We start from the raw sequence: 21,155 nt of genomic DNA, 5'->3' as shown, positions 1-21,155 counted from the left end.
TCGGCTTTGTTTCTAAATCAATGCAAAGCAAACCGATGCTAAGTACCAATATATGAAACGGCCTATATGACCCAGACCTGAACTGTACAATCTAGCTCATGTGATTTCGGGTCCTTTTGGGCAAAATTGGCATAAAAAATTATAGGTTCAATTATTATTGAAATAAAAAGCTTACCAAGAACCCAGAAGTATTGTCAAGTAAACATCTAAATCTGACAGTGAAGCTCCTTTCTAACAGATGCGCCCTGTCTGGCCGCAGAACATCTTGCAGCGTCAGGTTGCTGACTTCTGGAGGTAAGAAGGAGTTCCACAGGATCTGACGCTGCAACTCCTCCCGGTCTTCTGAGTGGACGAGCTCGTAAACTGACTGGTGGACTATGTCCGACTGAAAAAGAAGGCAAATCATTGTATTAGGTTTATAAACATATACTCAGAAAAGTTTGCAGTCATTAAATCTAGTTTTTCTAGTAGTATTTTATTAATAGAATCAAAACTTCAAATCATTGTTTCAGCAACAATGTTGCGATCAAATTAAATTTAAATACAATGCAATAACAATTAACCAAAACAAAGAAAAAAACCTCTCAATTAGTTAATAGCTTCTATTAGTGGAACAGTAATAAGATTCAATAAACCAAAAGATAACAAGATAATTAGTTCACAAACACAAGCTTTACAATAGAAAAAAAGAGCAAGTCACAATCAAATCGTAAATCAACGAGCCCTAGGAATCGATTTAAAGCTCAATCATTAAAGAATCATCTGTAACGAAGATGGACGTGTTAATTCCGGACCTTTGACAAGCTAATGACTACCTTCACTACATAAGGATATGTTATAAAATTCTCTGCATATTTTCTAATTCATTTTACCACGCATCACACAACAATAGGACCGTGTAAACAGTGTAGATAATACAACAGCATATGATACCAGTACAAAACTAATTGATAATCAATGGGGTTACCCAAGGCACGAACTTCGGCCCCTCTCTAAACATATAAATGAATTTGTAAAATATGTATAGGGCTGGTATGAGTAACAACATATTGCGTTGGCATTAAACGTCAAAAGATGATTTGTTGGGTAATTGGTTTTGTTCTCATTGGGGTGGGGGGTTGCTAAGGTACGAATCCATGTTTTGTCTATAGGCCTTTGTTTTGGCATTTTTTCGGCGTACCATTGTATTGATGGATCGTATCACTTTTTATATCAGTTTTGGAAAATATAGCCATAATTTGTCTCCGCTTTTAATGGGGGAGATAGAAAGTTTTGATTAACTGTGACTCAAGTTAGGGTCTTACTGTTTTTTGGTGGGACATTTTGATTAAATCACTACTGTTTTATAAGCAATAAAAGAATATAACTTTTTAATACTTCGAACGTCATGCTTATTATGACTCATATACTAAACAATATTTTTTTTTATGAATACGATAGCAGTTTAGTGAACCTTACAAATAAATGCGTCTCTTACTAACAATTAATCTTGAGTTTGATCAACTAAGAATAAAGAATTCACAGCCAAAGCTGAACCCGCAGCCCAAAACGCAATAAAAGAACCAAAAAACAGCACAAATGAAAAGTTTCAAATAAAAATGATCTCAGTATCAGTCGGGGTCATTTACCACGAAGCTCAGCCATTAGCGATCGATACTGCCAGCACCCACCTGGCGCAGATTGAAGTTAATGTTGCTATTCATTCACCCCTCGGTTCAGATGCATTTGTATTTAGAATTATTATAGTTTCGATTTTGTTTTGATTTGGAATTGTAGGTTCATTTGTTTTTGTAGTATCTTTGTGGTATTGAGTTGCATCTGTTTTGATACTAGACTTTATGTTCCTCTTTAATTATTTTTGATCAGTTTCAGTTTAACCGGGAAGTAAAATAAGGACTGATTAATTTGTTTATTTACCAAAAATAAATATAGAGTAAGCAAAAATAAATATTGTTAAATGTAGAGTAAGTACTATCGAATTGGGTTGTCCATGTATGTAAATAATAACTTCAGCTGCTTATCTACTCCATGTAGGAATAATATTATATATTTTGCATTCAGTACTCCACATTAACGCTATCTTAGAACTTAGCTAAAGAGTGAATAGGAACATAACAAAGCATCTACCTAAACGCTATCTTACAAAAATACATAAGTGAAACAGGAATATAACAAAGTATACTTCTCAAGTTCACCTTTATTAACTTCTTAATTAACACCAAACCCTATACCAACTTCTCCAACCTTTCCATTTTTACCTAAAATCGTATGCTAATAATCGGTTTTAATGTCCCCAATGTTATTTACTCTGGAAATCTTTACTACCCTCATTTAAGGTCGGTTTGGTTTGGCACGCGCCAGTCAGGAAGTGGCAAGTACCCGGACCGATTTAATGATTTCTAAATCGATTTGTTTAATCGAGTCCCACCCTACGCACTGGCGTAGAGTAATTGGATAGACAGGGGAGTAGGCATAAACGGAATTTATGTAAGATTTTTTAGATGATTAGATGGGCGTTTCATTTGAATTAGGTTATAATTTATTTGTTTATCATTGTATCTCTTCTGTACTTTGAGTTGTGTACTGAAATCTTTGAAGCTCTTCTCTGTTCTCAATCAAATCCTTCATGATTTTAAATCATCAAAATTTATCTTTAACGCAGTAAAGGGCTTATTACACTTGACTACATTCAGTAGCCTAATTAGGTTTGTCTAATTAGGTTTCTAAATGATTTAATGAAACCTACCTTCTTTTACTTTTACATTTGTCTGAATTTAGTCAAGTGTAATAAGCCCTTTAGTATTCTAACAAAATTACAAAACAATATTCGTATAAAATGACCAAGTTCCTAAGTAAAAATAACTTTGACAATACATTAGGCACATACGTCTACCCAATCACTCCACTCTACGCAATAATCTTTGCCCCACTAAAGTAACTCAGGTAACCGAATTACTCGCTCGCTTTGAGCATAAACAAAACAAAGAGGAGAAAGGGGGGTTTTGGACGTAAAATTTATACGCATACGATCACTGCCAACTGTAAGTTTTATAGCGGGGGTCGAAAGGGGGTCGAAAAGCGGGGTTTTTACATTCTAAAAGCAATATTTCATCGGGGACTTTATTAGCCGTAATGCGGAGGGCATTTGTTAACGAGCAATTTTAATATGCGTCGCAGTTTTTTTCGTTCAGGACGATTTTTTTGGTTTCCCTAAATATGTTAATTTTGTTGCGTTGAAGATATTGGTGTATGGAAATGATTAATTTTTGTGTGAGGACGTACGGTGAGTTATTGCTTAAGGAAAACCCCAATGGGAAGCTATTAAATTATGTAGATATGTTGAACTTTTGGAATATTTTATGAGTTGCGGTATTTTAATGTGAATATCTTTATGTAACATCCGAGTGCTAAACTGACGACCTTAAACGCATTTTGTTTGTAGTCAGTAAGTTGATCATCATTTTGCTTAAGTGCTATGCTCCAATCAACCGCCTTCAAACTTAGGATGCTAGAATATATTTCGATAACCTATAAATATTTTGCAGAATCTAGAACTTCTAGATAGTCACATGTGCTAATATATGTAAAGGTATTGAAACCATACTTTACTAAGATTCTGCTTCAAATTTTTTCCGCAACCATTATGGATAATTTCATATCCTTATCCTAAGCTGATAAAACTAACCACATTTTCTCTTATCAGGACCATTTTTAAGGTCTCCCCCTTCCACCCTCTAAAAAGGAGGAACTAAATAAGGCCCCAAAATGACTAAAACGTGAAAATATGTAAATACCCGTGAGATTACAAAGCCATTCGTTGAAAGTCCGATAAGAAGGCCTCTGATAACGCTAGAGCCGTACTAAGTTCACTTATCGTACCTCTAATTAATATTTTTATAGCACATTTTTATATTTTATGAATAATTAAATTTTGGTCCAAGCCTTATCTTATGTTCGCTAAGTGATTAATAAGGTTAATGCGGCCTTTCATAAGGAAAATAGGGTAATTTTTATGTGGAAATAATGTAATTAATTAAAGTGAATTTGTGGGCAGAAAATGTCGTGTATTGGACGTCGGCTGTTTTGTTTGTAGGCTTTTGAGCATAATTATGGAATTAGGAACAAAACCTCATTTTGAATTTATAAAGAGTCACAAGAATTTGTTAAAATTAGACGTATGCTAACTTAGATTTTTACTTTAGAATAACTTTAACAAGAATGTCTTATATTACTGGCAAGTTTTCCTATATTTATCATAGATAAAGTATCTCGGAATCTTCGAAGTATAGACAGGTCCTTATTGTCGAAGACTTGTATTAACTACAGTCGATAGTATATGTATATGGGTATATGAATCTAATATTGTAGGTCTTACCTGATGGAAGCCTAAGTAACTTTCGATGCTGTGTGTAGCGAAGAACACCTCGCCCTCACACGTCAGGATCATCAGGAAACCGTTGAGTGCCTGGAAATTAACACAAACGAATCAATTATAAGAGAAAAACCATTATCTTTTCTTTATGGAAATCTTATATCATATAAAGGAGCATAATGAAACATACGCCGCTAGTTACGTACCTATTTAAGCGGTATGTCACCTATGTTTAAAAATACAGCAAATTGCTTCTGGGCCAAAGTATTCTAGAATTAAGCTACATTTTGTAGGCTAAACTTGGTTTTCTCTCATAATTCATCAATCATCTAGTATTCAACCAAGCTTTTACCACCAAAATGGGCATGATTACAATTTGGAGTAAGCTTAGAAAGGGCTTTCTTTTACAATACCAAAGTCACACAACTATTATTTCCGAATAGAATCTGAAAAATTCAAAATTCCATCAAATATAAAACAAAATATAACCCTAAAACCGATGCACGAAATTCAAACTAACAAACAAAACAAAAAAAAAACAAAAGCAAAAAACTTTTTCCGAAGTAAAATCAGTCGTGACGTGGGGACCGAAATTATTCCGTCGACAATAAAGACTTCGCCAAGTTTTTCCCTCGGTTTCGTAGCTATTTCCTCGGCCAGACACATGGTTGAGTTACGAGCCAAGTTCCACGGAGAAATGTGGGAGCGTTCGCATTGACGTCCGATAATTTTGAATAACTGATCCTTATTGGGTGGTAGTAACTTGACAGCCCCAAAAACGGCCACCCTTCACTACTTCTTACGTGTTTTTACTGGGAAAAAGAAGTTGCGCTACAAACTTTCCAGCAAAGCAACACAAGTTTATGGGTAGGTCATTAAGAAACCGTCAATTTACTGTCGTTAAATCGATATTTTAAATAATATTTTTTCCAATTTTCCTTTAATAGCATTCGAATTTGAGCTTTAACAATTTGTTGGCTTAAACAATTTATGACAATATTATTTATTTATAAAATATAGTTTTATATGTCAGTTCAAAAGGATTAATTTACTTATATGCATTTTGCGAATCATAATCAAATATTTATCTACATCCTGACATATTTATTACGACGACAATAAAATGCAGTCATTTCTCGTACCGTCTAACAATGGAAACCCACAAAGACTAACTAGAGAACATAAAATAAGCACATAGTACTGATTATTTATTGCATCGATACTTCCTATTGATTTATTTTGTAACAGGCTAACTATTCATAATTTATCACAGAGCCCTGACATCTCTATAGGTCTTGTTATACCGAGCTATGCAGAATTTTATAATGTAAAAATAGTCGGATTTAATGGATTGGATATCGATAAAAAAGATTAACAGTTATTATAAAATTGTATAATATAATATTATGTCCTTGATAATGTTATAAATAAATGCGAAAGTAACTCTCTCGATAAGTCTGTCGCGATTTCATGCCTAAACTACAGAATCTATTTAAATGAAAATTAGTACACTGATTGGATAGGAATGATTTATAAGATAGCCAGAGGTCTATTTAAAACAATATTTTTTTATAACTCCATTTTCCAAGAATTATTTAATGCCTTGAAAACGTAGGTTCCTAACGAAAAAAACCTAGCATTCCACAATACCTACCTTTTCTACCTGTAGCAGTAAAAAATATGATATTTACCTTCATAAACAAATCAACAAAGAATGATACAATTGTTAAGCAATTTTCTTTCATAAACAATATTGCATACCCGCCATAAATAGGAAAAGTTAATAAAATTGAAAAACTTCAGCTTTGCTCAAGGTTTTGTTGTTTTGTAACCTTGGATCTGAAGGTTACAGGCTAATGCTGTAATGTTATGATTATAGTAAAATGGTTCCGAGAATATGGGGAGTCAATATTTGTATAATCTTTACTATGTATATTGTTAATGTGAAAGTAATTCTGTATGTCTGTCTATCAGCTGGATTTTTTTCTTTATACTGGTAAAAGGGGTGCTATTCAAAATGGATTTAATCTTCAAAGGAACGTTTCAAAATAGGGCGAATTTAAATAATACTAAATAGGTAGCATCTCACCAGAATATGTCAATTGACAGAGAGGAATGGAATCGGAAAACATAAGCACTGCACCGACTCGAAATAAAATTGGAAACAGTGCAAAAAGAAGAAGAATGCAAAAAACATGTGCTATCAAAATATTATCTGTCCACTTGATAGTACATAATTTTTATGTATTTCTAATTGTTGTAATTAAAATATTTGTTAGAATATTACCTGTAAGAACATTTCCCCATCAGGCATGGCGTGGTCGTAGGGCGAGTGTTCTCTCCGGTGACCGTGGATATCTTCTTTTTCTTTGTGCATGACCACTGGAACAAAATAAACAATATTCAATATATAACAATATAAATATCCGCTTAGATATCTCTATAAAAAAATATAGAACTCGATGTAAATTAGACGGACCAAACCCACTAAGAGTTGCTACTCGAACAAGTCGCAATACCGTGTTTTAGTCACGTCTTTCGAAAGATATTTTATAGCAAACCCTTTATTTACGGTCAGAAGCCAAATTCGCAAATAGTGCCGTTAGTTAACGTATATAAGTGTACATAACATAAAAATAAGTTTGTTATATTTCCCTGCATTCTTTTCTTTCATATGTACCTATAAGTACTCCTACTCAAACTATAAAAAAAACAACTGGCAAACATTAAATATTGTATCATTTCACTATCTTTACAAATAGTCCAGACATTAACGTTGGACATAAAAATATATACTCAAAGAAATATAAGTCACTAAATAAAATTAACTAAATATATAAAAAAATATATATAGTTTTGTTTGTCGATTTTATTCAACTTCAGATATTATCAATTCGAGTTAAAGCAGGTGCAGATGCGTCTCAACAAATGTGTTTATAACAAGTAATTAAAAAGATATAGTTATTATTTTTAATTACTAAACAAAATACTATGTGATATTTACAAAGTACAACACTTGATATTAAGAATGCGCCGCAATTAACACTTAAAGGTGGCAGAGATGCAGATAAGAACTTAATTGTAATTATATAAAATTTTAATTATGATTATTTTAAGTGGTCTGATAAGAAATAGAAACGTATGACAATTTCGAATTACATACGTATGTAAACAGGTTATAATTATAACGTAGGTATTAAAATAGTTTTTTTTGAATAATCCAAAAGAAGTCAGTAGCTCAATAGTTAAGTACATGTATGAAATTATAAAATTAGTTATGCGTTTGTTTAAAATCAATTGCATTCAGCAAGTACAAAAAATATATATTAAAATTGATACTTGGCCTAAAACTCTCAATTATCTTTATAAAATGTTATAACATTGGCGACATGGGCAATATTTATTCGCTTTAATTTATTTTTTATGTAAATAAATATTACTTTACGTTAAAATAAGGAACACTACCTAAATAACAAATATCATATCAAAAGAATTATTTTTAAAACCATTTTTTTTTAATTCCAAATAACATTTTCACTTAATTCTAAATAGTACACCAATACCCCGTCATACTATTCCCATACTACATTATAAACATATTCAAATAAGCTACAAATATAATAAACTTACTTATCAATATACAATATCAGTAAGTATAAACAGCTTCATGTACCACTTGCGCGTCTAATGAGATGGGCGTGGCTTAGGCGACAAATCAGATCAAGTCGGTAACGGGGGATGCTGGGGTACCGAGGGATGGTTTGCACGTTTTTGTTAAGGGATTATAGACCTTATTAATGTAGATACTGTTTTAATAGAAATATAATTATAGACGTTATTAATATTAACTGTATAATATAAATGTTGATATCAATATGTTGTTCTAATGTGTAAATTATATTTAGAACCAAATTCAAGGACAAAATATAGACGTCAGTTTTCTGTAGAACTGTTTAGGTGCCTTGAATTTTCACGTTTAAATTTCAAAAGAAAGGAGTTTTAACAAAAATGGACTTTTATGCTATCGGTGGACTTGATCCTTAAGATTTTATTTTATGAGTTAAAAAGAAAAGTTAAGGTGTGATGTTCCATTTTATAAAATTCAAGTATGTATAGTAGGTATATTGAAATGAACGTTCGTAATGTGTACTAAAATTAATAGGTTTGGTTCTTCAGCACTTTTGAGAAATATTCAACTGAGAGTACCATTTCTCAAACTATTAGGTATATTTTTCTTAATTTCATAGGTTTGAGCTTTTTTCTTCTCTTCAATTTATTAAAAGTCGGTCAGAAGGAGAACAGAAAGGCAATTGCTCTATTTAAAATACTGTCAGCTGTATTCCGTTACAATCAGCATATTGTATTGTAAACCTAACTACTTTCAGAAAAAGGTTAAGCAGATGAATCAGATTTTGGGTTTTATTAACTTTAGCAATATTTCTTAGAATAAAACAATATCCTAAATTAACAATCATAATTAATCTTAAAAGACACCGGCAATACAAACAAAACTTTGAGTACCATAACTACGACAGTTAAATTCAAAAGGTTAACCTGTTCTAATTACAGTTAACATTTGATCGGTCAGTTAATAATACAGTAACAGATAGTTAGTGTGAACTTCAGTTACCTATCGCATATGACATGATAATAGATCTTATCTTGAAGTAGAAACGTGTAATAAATTGATCATGATTCTATAATTATCGAAGAATTTTGATTATTCTTAGAAGGTTGTTGATTACATATCTAGTTATAATTCTGTACGGACATAATGTCGGCTTGAAACTAACTTCTGAGAGATAAGTTACTAGGCTAATATATCTTGGACACGTCTACCGCACAAGTATATAAAGGAAAATAAAAAATAGAGGAAAAATAACTTCTATTCTTATTTATATAAATTCATTTACGTTACACTTTTAAACCGACTTCCCTAAAAGGAGAACGTTATCAATTCGGGTGATTGCACTTTTATTTATTTTTAATGTTTGGTCGCCCATATCTTCGTCGTTTACCAATCGTTTTGAACAATTATTTTTTCATAAGAACGACTAATCCGATCTTACTGAAAATTGGAAGGGAGTTAGCTTATAACCAAGAGGTGGATATAAGACCGGCTTGGAACGTGGTTCCTCAAGAGGCGGTTAAAAGCATGCCTAATAACAGTAATATACTAAATAACACCAAAAACTAACAACAACTAAAACATATTACAGCTAATATAAAATAAATAATAATTCTCAACACAATAGCGTTGTCACCGACCAACGGTACGATACATTTTATGACCAGCCCGGCCAATTACTGCGCCTGGGAGACACCATGTGGACGCTAGTGATATGATAGTATCGATAAATTTATGTCGATAGATCATAGTTTATCGACGTCACTTTCAATTGGTTGGAAGGTGGTTGTGTTTGGTAGATTTTGTGTGTTTACAAAATAATGTTTTTGTGAATATTAAATGCTTATAACGAAGGCAATTTATCAATTGTTTTTTTCATATTTATATTTGAGTAATCAAGTAGGTAATAATATGCATTATTAAAACAAGGACGATGTAATCATTTCATTATATTTAGAAATCTCAACAGCAAAAATACATACCTACATAAATAATAATAATGTATTTACAGCACTTGGACAGCTATTTTCTCAAGGGCACGTTTGCAATTATTTTCTGATAAATTGTAACACACGTCCTGCATTTACAATTCATATAAATACACAGTACACAACATCTTAATACCTCACATAATTATTTAAACACCGCAACATGAAGCCGCTTGCTTTATAATAAAAACAATCGCAATTATTTCACACAAGGGCCTTCATTACTTTTCTTTGCACAACATTTTAACTTTTTAATAAAAAAAAGGCAAAGTTATTGTTTTGCGGCTCACAGATCAAGATAGCGCTGGCCGGCAATCGAATGGATTTACCGATTTATCGATAATGTCCGTGGGTACGTCACTAATCGAATGCGCGGTGGTTTATCACCCTCTATAATCGTCATTACACTATCGAGGGTTTCTTTTTTTTGTTTTTGTTATAAATTGAAAACTAAAATTGATGACAGTAGCTGTTGCCGTTTGGCGAAACTCGTTAATTTCGTATTTTAGCACTTTGAGATAGTGGGTCGATAATAATAGTACTTATGTCTATGTAGGGCGTTGTCAATTAAGGAATACTAAGCAAATTATTCTATTTATCAATGTGCTTATTAACTCTTTGGGGTGTTCAAGGTGCTCCATTTAGACGTTTAAAAATACCGTGCTCACTGTCGATGTAAGACCATGCATGGGTAATAATATTTTGGATAGCAGTAAGCTCACAATTTTATAATAATTGATGGAAAAAAGGTTTAAAGTCATGTTTCAATACAAAATTCTAGTAGCTCTACTTTTGAAGAACAAAAATAAAATAATTGCTTTTTATTGGTCGTTTCGAAATAAATCAATTTTAATACCACTTATAACCACAATTCCGTAGCACCTAAAACTGTATTTCCGGGACAAAAATATGCGACAATTGGCCTAACATTCCAATTAACAGAACTAACTCTGCCTATCCCGGAATCACTACAATTAATATCAAGTATCATTCCACTGCCATATTAAATTGAACGGCAAAAACTCCAACGTTCTACGGAAACGCAAAAGTCTTTTAACGAAAAAACAGTCGCGTGCGCACAATTTGTCGTATGTTATCATTAAGCGAATAATTTTGCATTGATTTACGATATATGGACGCTAATGTTTAATTGACTATTAGGTGCACATTATTGTTTAATTTGTCTCGGTAAAGGAATTTGCTTTCCATCCCCTCATTTGAAAATAACGGTAAAGGTAAATGGTAGAAGCGTTGCTTGTATGGATACTTGGCTAGTGCGAAAGACGATATTGTCTGGCAGGAATGTTTCTTGTAAGATTACATCAGACAGAGGAGTATTGAAAAATACATACCTACTGTCATTATCTGCCTAGAGTTTTCGTCAATGTCTAAGCTCATATGGGTTTCTATACAAAATGAATATAACTAAGGTCTTCGATTAAGTGACCGCCGCAAGCGATAATTTTGATATACACGATGATTATGAAAACTTTTCTCAAAAATATTCTACTTCTCATAGAATGAACTGCGAGTTAAATAACTTAACGGTGCAAGAGTTTTCTCAAATCCGCCTTATGACCTCTCACGTGGATTTGTAACACCGACTGTTACTGATTAGCATTCCGAAACCCAGTTTTTAATAACCATCCTCGGCTGTTATTTCCGGACTCTGGTTCCTGGAAAATTACTTGATTTTGGCGAAATCGCTGTGTACAGCGATTTCACCAGGATATAAACCCTGGACCCCGAGAACAGCAGTCGCTTCCAACCAATGTGACAGTCGTCTCAAAATATTGAACAAACTTCAAACTTCTTAATGAAGCCTAAAGGCAAATAATAATGGCGCGTATTTTTAACATCAATATGAATATTCATATTACGGAAAGGTGCAAGCGACATGTTCACAGCTGATTAACATACGGAGATAGCATATGTTATTGCAATTGCGTATGCCGACTTTATTATTGCGATTTTAGGTATTTAGGTTTGTGTATGAATGTTACAGCTGTTTGGGGAGTAAATATTTTGGTACAACAGCCATATATGTAAATATTAATAATAATTATGCAAGTATTTTGGAGGTCCAAAAATATGCAACTTTATACGCGGCGACTTCCAGAGAATTTTGTAAATATATTTTTGTGAAACCATTAAGGCTTGTTAAAAATAACCTCAGTACAGTCTAATAGATGTTCAAATAATTCTCAAAATTGAGCACATATATAACATACTTTATAAAAATTGGCTAAATCGATGTCGATATAAAGACTTTAACATCAAAATTTTCACCAACAACTAAATTGACCCGCGTATATTTGTCAAAGTAAAACGTATGTTAATTTTGAACTAACAATGGTCGGGTTACACTGACCATAACAAGCCCTTCGTGATAAACTCCTATAAACTTAACTGAAGCACAGAACTTAAGGTTTACCTTACATAATGGCCTTGTACGTGATTTTAGAACTTAACTTTACAATATTTTGTGCGGTTTCTATAGCTTAATTTTTTTAACATAGTGTTAAATACTGTGGAAATAAATTGGAGGCATTTTTGGTGCTACAAAAAATATACACGTTGGTATTTTTTACCGACCAAAGTAAGTTAGGTTCTTGGTTAAAGGTAATTCACCTCGATAAGGCTTTGATTTCTCTTAAAGGTCAAAAAACTAGCAATATTTCAAAGTTATTCTTCGGAGTGTTTTACATTTCTTGTCGGTTCGAATAGCATCTACAGGTACCTATTTATTACAAAGCTAGAGAGTTTGTCTGTGGGCCTGAACGCGTTAATTTAACGTTATACTGGAATAATTTGTAAAACCTTTTATTCTGAGATAACCCATTTATTAAATATACTATTTGCTGCTTTTTATTGGCTTTAAAATCGCAGGCAGAAGCTCCTTATGTGACATATGAAAAAACATCCAACCTCAAAAAAACAGAGATGCAAAACCATTCCAACACACACAAAAAAAGACCTCAAACTACAAAACACATCATAATTCACGGAAAACAATTAAAAACGTATAATTTAGTCTACACATCTGTTGTAACCGTTTCACAATATGGCACGTGGTCGAACCCCATGCGAGGGTAGCGCACCGTGACCTGGTAATTACTGGACATGTGGAGAATACCGTGGGTGAGATACTGGTGAGGTGAAACATACTGGTCCGTAACCTTTGGGTTGTTTGGCTTTTGGATGAAAGGACCAATTTTTGTGAAATGCGGAACAAAGGAGCGGAACAAAATACTTGGTTATTGAGAGTATTGCATAGTTTACAAGGTGCAATTTTCTATTGATTACATATAGGCACGCGTTTGACCATTATCATTGTCATGGTACCTAAGTTTTGATGAACTAGAACTAAGTAAATACTGACCTATCCTTTATTTGGTATTTTTATCAGACATCTATGAGCCATATAATATATTAATCTTATTCTTGTCAAGTGAACACTAGTGTGACAATTCATGTATTTTTTTAATACAATATGTACTGCAGATTTATATGTATACTATTTTGAACAAAATACAAAATAAATCAAACTTGCATTTTAACAATCCAAAGGTTTACCTTCTATAACACTTCGTTATAACCAAACCCTAGACTACATTAGACCATCATAACAACACAAAACACGCAAACAAACAAACAGTAGAATCGGTTGAATCTTAACACTTCTAGCGACGTGACGCGCTCGCTCGCGTGTCACATCCCTTATTATAATAATGTCACGCCAATAGACTGGTTTGTAGTTTGTACGTTTGTACGTCTGTATGTCTAGCCAGGTTTAGATTACAACTAGGTTTACTAAAACACAGTTTTCCTGGGCAACAAAGTATTTGTTGCCAGTTCTTCTTCCCAGCAAAAACACTTAGGAAGTGGTGAAGGGTGGCTCTTTAGTTTTTGAGGTTTAAAGAGCTGTTTTGTAGCCAAGTTTAAATTTGAGTTGTACCATTTCACTATAGGTAACCATAAACACTGATTGATTTGACAACTGAAAATGATTATGGCCCTTTGTATCTTTAACGTTAAATGATACAACTCACCGTAAGAATTTTTTTATTTTGGCATGGGTTTTAGAAGTTAGCTCCAGAGAATAAGGCTGATTTCAAAATTGGCGAGTGAAAGTATTTTTGAAAGGTACCTAATGTTATTACAAAAACTTTAAAGATAGAATCTGCACTGATTATGTGTGTAGTTCTAAATAATTTATTACTAATTTTGCAGTGCCAATTATGTTCAATAATTTGATGATATATTAGTTATTTACGTTCCAGAGACATGCTCCTCAAGTGAATGCGATGCAAAATTAAAGTGTAAAACTGTCAGCGTGGCAATTAGGTAATTTATTAGCAAATCAGTGCTGAAAACGGTCATTTCACGTCTTATAAAAAATCGTTTAATTGGGAAAGTCTTCAATTACCTTCATTTTTATATGCTCCTTTATTAAATAGTCAGTAAAAATAAAGTAACTTTAAAATATGAGACGCTAAATCAATAAAGATAATCAAACGAAAGCCGTCTATAAATAACTGGTCTATAATTACAAATACAATAGAAAGTAGACTAAAAAAATGATTTCCAAACCTTTTAAAACTATAAACAAGTGTGATATCAATACGGAATTAACATAGTAACATAAATTGCCAAACGTGACGCAGCTACCACTAATTCTTTAAGTAAACATATTGATAAAATTTCTTGCCGACTACCAATAAATCACGTCCAAGCAAGATGTCTCAATATACCACGAAGCAATTTCACTGCTAGCACAAAAGAGACAGGAACACCAAATCCTTAAAATTCCATAAGAAAGAGGGAGATAACTAGCAATCCCACATTTCGTATTAATTAAGGAGCGAATGCTTTTAAATCATTTGCCGTCATCGCTCCCTGTGGGAATCCAGAAGAGTTATAAGACCCTTTATTCTAAATTTAAAATTACAATTTTGTAAATGTTTCGAATATTTTAAATCTTGTGTACTCGTTATTGGTCTTTTGGGACGGAGAAAAAAAAATACTGGCCTAAATATCGATACTTTATGGTTAGAGGTTAATGGTCTTTAAGAGGAAGTGGAGGGACTATTTGTCTTTGGTTCGCATTGTATTTTGTAGTCATTATTATTCCCTTCTATATTAGAACTATGTGAAACAACATGTAGTTTATTCTCTCATGTCAATTTGAGAATATCTAAAAATAAGGGCTCCTGTAGTATTTTTAGCAACATCTGTACTTTTACAGCAGATGCAACTTTATATTCGCAATAACAGCCTCATCCAGTAAACGAGTAATTAGAATATTATAAAGTCTATTTTTGGCACTGACTTTTATCTTTAGATCAATAAAGATATTTATACTTTTGAATAAAAAGTTTCAGAGCTTCTTAAACTATCGTTATAAGAATGACTGCTGTATTACACAAAAGCTATAGTATAAACCTTCTATAAGATCATCTACATATTTATGTTTCTAAGGTCGGAAATACACGGACCGCTTGAAGCAGTCAGGGGCGACAGTTTTAAGCTGTCGACTGCACAGTGAACTGCAGAGTTCTATGGACGCACATACACGAACCGCTCGAGCAGTTGCAACTGATTCGAGCGGTCGACAGCTTGAAGCGGTCCGTGTATTGCCGGCCTAAGACTTCCTTTATCCAACCACACTTAACAAACTAACCATATCAATATTATGCAAAACACTACAACAATAAAAGTCCAATAATCATTATATTAGCACAAAATCTATATTCATAACAACAGGGCCAATTAAAACCGTTGGCACATTATCTATGCGGCCAACTGTCCCGTCGCCAGTTGCGTGAATGGAAACGTCACGGGCGCGGTGTGTGTAACGAAACGTCACGGGCGCGGTAATCGCGAGATTGGCTCATTTGATATGTGGCTGTCACGCTGAGTAGACGCGTGGCGGGCAATGGGTAATATTGGTGGGGCGGAATCTGATATTGAAATTTGAAATTGGTGGTGCGTTTTTGATGTTTAATTTTGGGATTTATTTAAATGCATGTAAAAGTGTCTCACCTTTTGTTGTATAATTTTCTTAAAACCATTTGGAGGCTTAAAATGCAGATTGACTATGTTGTCATGACGAGTTCTTCCATGTTTATATCGACTTTTAGATACATAAAATGCCCCATCATACCAACTTCAATTCGTTCATGGTGCGAGTTCCAAATCATCGCATTGAGACCTTTTCCCAAGAAGAGTTGAAACGCAACACGACGCTGCAATTCGTTTGCATTATTTTTAAGTTGTTCTTGTAAAATATGTATTAGTATATGATTTAATGCTACAATATTTATGCATAGTACTTCCTATGGGCATTAGATGCCTGAGTTAAATAAATAAATAAAAATAAAATTCGTCTACATTTGCCAAAAAAAAAAACCTTACTCTCGCGACACATTGTCCATCGATCACAGGCTAATTAATTAAACTACCCGTTACGGGAGCGAGTGAACCAATTTCAGCCCGTTTTAAATTTAAAAGTGTTGAGATTGCTCCGTCCATTTAATTGATACAGGCGGCAAGGAATCCCGGTCCGTTCGGTCGTTAGCTTATCAATATACTGATTTCACACTCGTGTGTGTTAGGATACATGGCGGGGAAGTTGGGTTGTGAATTGTTTTGGAGTAGGAAAGTAATTTTATTTTGATTTTGGATGACTATTCAGGCATTTTTACGCGTGGCATTGATTTAGCCATGAGCTCGACACGAGCACAAGACTTTTTTTTTTGTTTACAGAACTCACTAATTTTAGAAATGTCTGGGCTAATTTGAAAATTATTTTTAATCCAATTTGAAAACGGTGAAATAGTAACAGTGAAATATTTTTTTTCTTTTGGCTTTTTATCCAAGGGCACGGAGACGCTGGCGAAACCACTAGCGAAAGCTAAGTTACTAATAAAATTCTTTTGACTGTGTAATGCCAAAAAATATAAGTATCTAAATAATAATAAAAAGAACATCCATATCTCTAACCCACAATATTACCACCATTTTAATTCCCAAAAAAAAACATAATAAACAATAAAAATTATAAACTAAAATATCCGTAGGTACACTCGCAGGCATGTAATCCGGTCGCGTGCACGGGAGCCTGCGAGTCACGATGTTCCGAAGGACCAAAAAAAAGGACCAAAAAAAGGACCATATTATCACATCTCGGTATGTCCACTGCTTTGTGCGTCCACATTTATAAAACGCGTTTGTATTATTGCTTATTTAATATGCTTTTGATTCGTTTAAACGAGGGATTACGGTTTAATGGGAAAGGGTAGGTTTTATTTGTGGTGGTCATTTTTTTTTGTCTTCGAGTGTAATTTTATGAAGTGTTATTGTTATCGCTTCTTTTGTTAAGTAGTTTTTGTATTTGTTTTACTGGTAATTTTTACTCCACAATTTTAATATATTTTTTGTAAATGAGTAATTCGAAGCCATAAGGACCATTTTTTTATCATAAGTATGTTTTTTTACCTAAAATATAGCGAAATCAAAATACTCCCTATTGCTCTTAAATGTAGGTATATTCCTTAAAGAAAACCAATAACTCATGGGAGTTTACTACTTAAGAAGCAGAGGCAGCTTAAGAATGATATATCTGTATAAAGGCTGCATTAAAGCATTTAAAGTGTACATAAATTACTTATAAACGTACAAAATGATGGACTAGAACAATAAGCCCATGTATCATGCGGGATAAATTTATTATAAAATATGCAGCGTATAAATTATTGAGGATTAAATCTAATTATACTCAGGTTTTTTTCAAAGTCCTAATATAAGTTCATTATTTAACTATTGTGTGTAACTTGTTATATTATTTAATAGCTAGTTCTTCAGAGGCCAGTTAATATTTTTTGCTAACTTCTGAGCGAGGTTTTACCTGTGTCCCTAGAAAACTATTCCTCGCAGTCGGATTAAAAGTATTTTACAGCCTTCCTCAATTATTGGACTAACCTTCAGTTGCACAAAACATTAAAACTTCATTAATTCTATTGTTATACACACTTTTTATCTTGTTGACAAAGAAAGAGTCAGCAATAGATTTTAAGAAGCTTTAACTTTAATGGTACTTTGTGCAACTGACGGTAAGTATCTATGATTTATTTCAAATAGGTTCATTGAAATATTTTTTTAAGTCGGTTTCGTAGTACTTGACATTGGCACGTTCAAACTAATCTACAAACTCTTAGGCTTATACGCCTTAATAAGATATCAAGAATTCAAGAATGGGAACAAAAACCAGAATGTAATTTTCATTTTTCAACAATAAATTTTACAAAAGACCGCTAAAGAAAAGCTCATACATATCTAATACGTTTATTGACTAAATGGGATAAAATTTATGTTTACAAAATTCCTGTTTATTATACAATATCTAGGAAAAACTCAATTACAATGAAGAATAAACATGACAAATAAATACATAACTAAATATGCAATATTTACCGCTAATTTAATGTTTTATACATATCATGTACATGAATACATCATCTGTCTAGCCTTTTCCTATGTTGGAATCGGCTTCCAGTCTAACCAGATGTAGCTGAGTCCCAGTGTTTACAAGGAGCGACTGCCTATCTCTCCTCCTCAACCCCGTTGCCTGAGCAGCCCAATCCCCTAGGTAAGACTGGTTGTCGGACTTACTAGCTTCTAATTACCCGTAACGACTGCCAAAGATGATCAAATAACAGCCGGGACCTACAGTTTATTGTGCCCTCCGGGACATGGTTATTTCATTAAAAGCCAAGCTAGAAAAAATACTTCTATCTCATTTTATTGTTTAGAAAATGATAAGGAGAGAAACTTATTATGGATGGCAAGTTTTTGCTCCGAAGTGCATGAAAAAGGGTTAAATAAGCTAGAAGGACCATAATAGTATGATAATGTGTAAACGTACAAATTATATTAACGTATTATTAATGTATTTAATAGTGTTATAGTTGACATATTGTATTAATTTTGATAGACGTAATAATGCTATAAAACTAACATACTGCTAACTGAACTGTTGGCTGATATAATTATATTAGTTGAACTAATGGGTGATACATACTTTATTTTAAAAGTAATTGTGAATTCAATTGAATTTGGATTGTTGTAATGTGTGCACTTGCATTCATCTGCTTCATCTGCTGATTTATGAGCCCGATCTAACTATGGGCCGACTAAAAGTTTGCAGAAGTACATTCTAAGTGTTAACAATTGGGCAGTAGATATAGAAGATTTAATTGTAAACCACGTGTTTTATTTAGGAACTAAATATTTGCAACAGGAACCAGTAACGGAATTTTAAAGATTGTCACCCTTGTGGGTGGGTGTTTCGCAGAGATTACCAACAAAATATTATTTTGAAGCCTTTTTTTAATCTGACATCTTAACTTCAAAAATTCTTGCTTACAAAGTACCAAACAATCACAATAACTGTATGAAAACATTCATTGCTGCATCAGCACTTACAACCCATTTTACCTTATTAAACAAACGAGCAATGGAAGTTGCAAACCGCATAACAAATGACAGCCGTTTATTCTCCGCCCAGCTCTGAATAACCATTTTAATAGTTTAATTTACACTCTATATTCATTGAAAGATATTAATAATCTGTCAACAAGTTATAATAACATCACGTCTGATCCATAAGGTGATGAAAATTCAATCGAGATGGGATATATTTTATTTTGGATGGTGAAATAAAGGATAAAGTTGGATGCGAGGGGTGGTGGCTTTGTAGTATCGTTAAGGAGATCTGGTGTGTGACACACGGGTTGGTTGGGACGCGAGCGGTTTCCAACTGTTTTCTGGTTGAGTTGGTCTCTAAGTAATGTAGGGAGGTGAAAACATATGCAATATTTTATCGATGTTTCAAAAGTTATTTTTTTTTTTTGTAATTTTATGTTTTTATTTTATAACCCCAGCATAATTTGTAGGCAAATACGTTTACTTATGCGAACTTGGCTAATAGTGACATAATGATAGGTAGTCAAAATGTATGGAAAAAATCACAATACGCCGTGAAAAGGCTTATACGAAGCCATATATTGTTATTGTGTACGCCTTTTTGTATGTCTCATAGAATTCGACCTTTACAACAAGATATTCTGTTAAATGATTGATAAATAGAATATAATATAAAAAAACTTTATTTCTAGGTATATGTTGATAAAAACTCAAAAACTTAACTGGCTAAGTTAAGTTTTTGAGTTTTTATCAACATTACATGACCGTATGCCACAATTGAACCAGCAAAATGTGAATAAGTTTTGGCGTGGTACCCACATAAATCAGAAAGCCCAGTGCTGCTCAATTAAAAGCTCACTATCTGATGTAGTCAGTGCCTGCTGTCATTTATTCTGCCTCAGATATGTTATAGACACTGGAAATGTACACATGAGATTGTAGGTATGGAGAATATGTATGGAGTAATGTGGAAATACATAGTATGGAATTTAAGTAGAGCGAAGTGCGAATGGTTCTTATAGTTGTTTTCCTATTTTATATTTCAAATAGCTTCTGCCAGTGGTTCAAACGCGGAATTCAGACACGTTTTGTGGCAATTTTATCGCCCACCCAAATAAAAAGTATCCTAAATAGTTAGGACTCATACCTATGTTTTTTTCAAATCGGACCAGTAGTTCCTGAAATTAGCGTGTTCAAACAGGGATACAAACAAATTCTTAATAATTATTAAGGTATTCGTATTTATCAGTTTAGTAGCAGTTAAAAAGAAGCAAATGCTTCACTATTTAGTAAGGATATTTTCAGTATGATTTTCTCGCGATACAAAGACGGATGTTTCACAGCCGTTAATCATAAGCAATGCATCTAGAATTCTTATTATTTTTCCGGATCTCCCCCAAGAAAATTATGAGGAAAATTAGTGAAAGTGAAGGCGGCAGTTTGAAACGAACTTTTTATATACTTCGCTCTAAATAGTAGATCATAAAACACCAGTTATGTCTATCCGAGAGTAACGCTATAACGATTTTTTATCGATACGGTCGCGATTATAATCGACTTTCGGCTATTAACATCGATATTTTGATTGTTTCGGTTTCTTGAAGTGTGAAATAATTTTTAAGATTTATAGCATTTCAAGTGAAGCAAAAGTATATATAGTTTGACACATTGAAAATATTAC

At 33.1% G+C, this 21,155-nt stretch overlaps 1 protein-coding gene across 3 annotated transcripts in view; it reads right to left on the bottom strand.

Moving 5' to 3' along the window:
• LOC110374023 (aryl hydrocarbon receptor) overlaps positions 1–21,155 on the bottom strand; it is a 105,627-nt gene that overhangs the window by 4,048 nt on the left and 80,424 nt on the right. For all 3 annotated transcript variants that reach the window (XM_049837548.2, XM_049837547.2, XM_049837546.2), the window contains 3 exons: positions 6,660–6,754; positions 4,376–4,465; positions 176–385 (listed from right to left, as the gene is read on the bottom strand). In XM_049837548.2, the coding sequence (XP_049693505.1) occupies positions 176–385; positions 4,376–4,465; positions 6,660–6,749 (390 nt within the window). In that variant the 5' untranslated portion in view covers positions 6,750–6,754. The remainder of the gene's footprint in view (positions 1–175; positions 386–4,375; positions 4,466–6,659; positions 6,755–21,155) is intronic.

The sequence above is a fragment of the Helicoverpa armigera genome, chromosome 23 (genome assembly GCF_030705265.1).
Source record: "Helicoverpa armigera isolate CAAS_96S chromosome 23, ASM3070526v1, whole genome shotgun sequence".
Lineage (NCBI taxonomy): Eukaryota > Metazoa > Arthropoda > Insecta > Lepidoptera > Noctuidae > Helicoverpa > Helicoverpa armigera.
The sequence above is the reverse complement of the archived record's forward strand: the minus strand, read 5'-3'. Positions and strand labels throughout refer to the sequence as shown.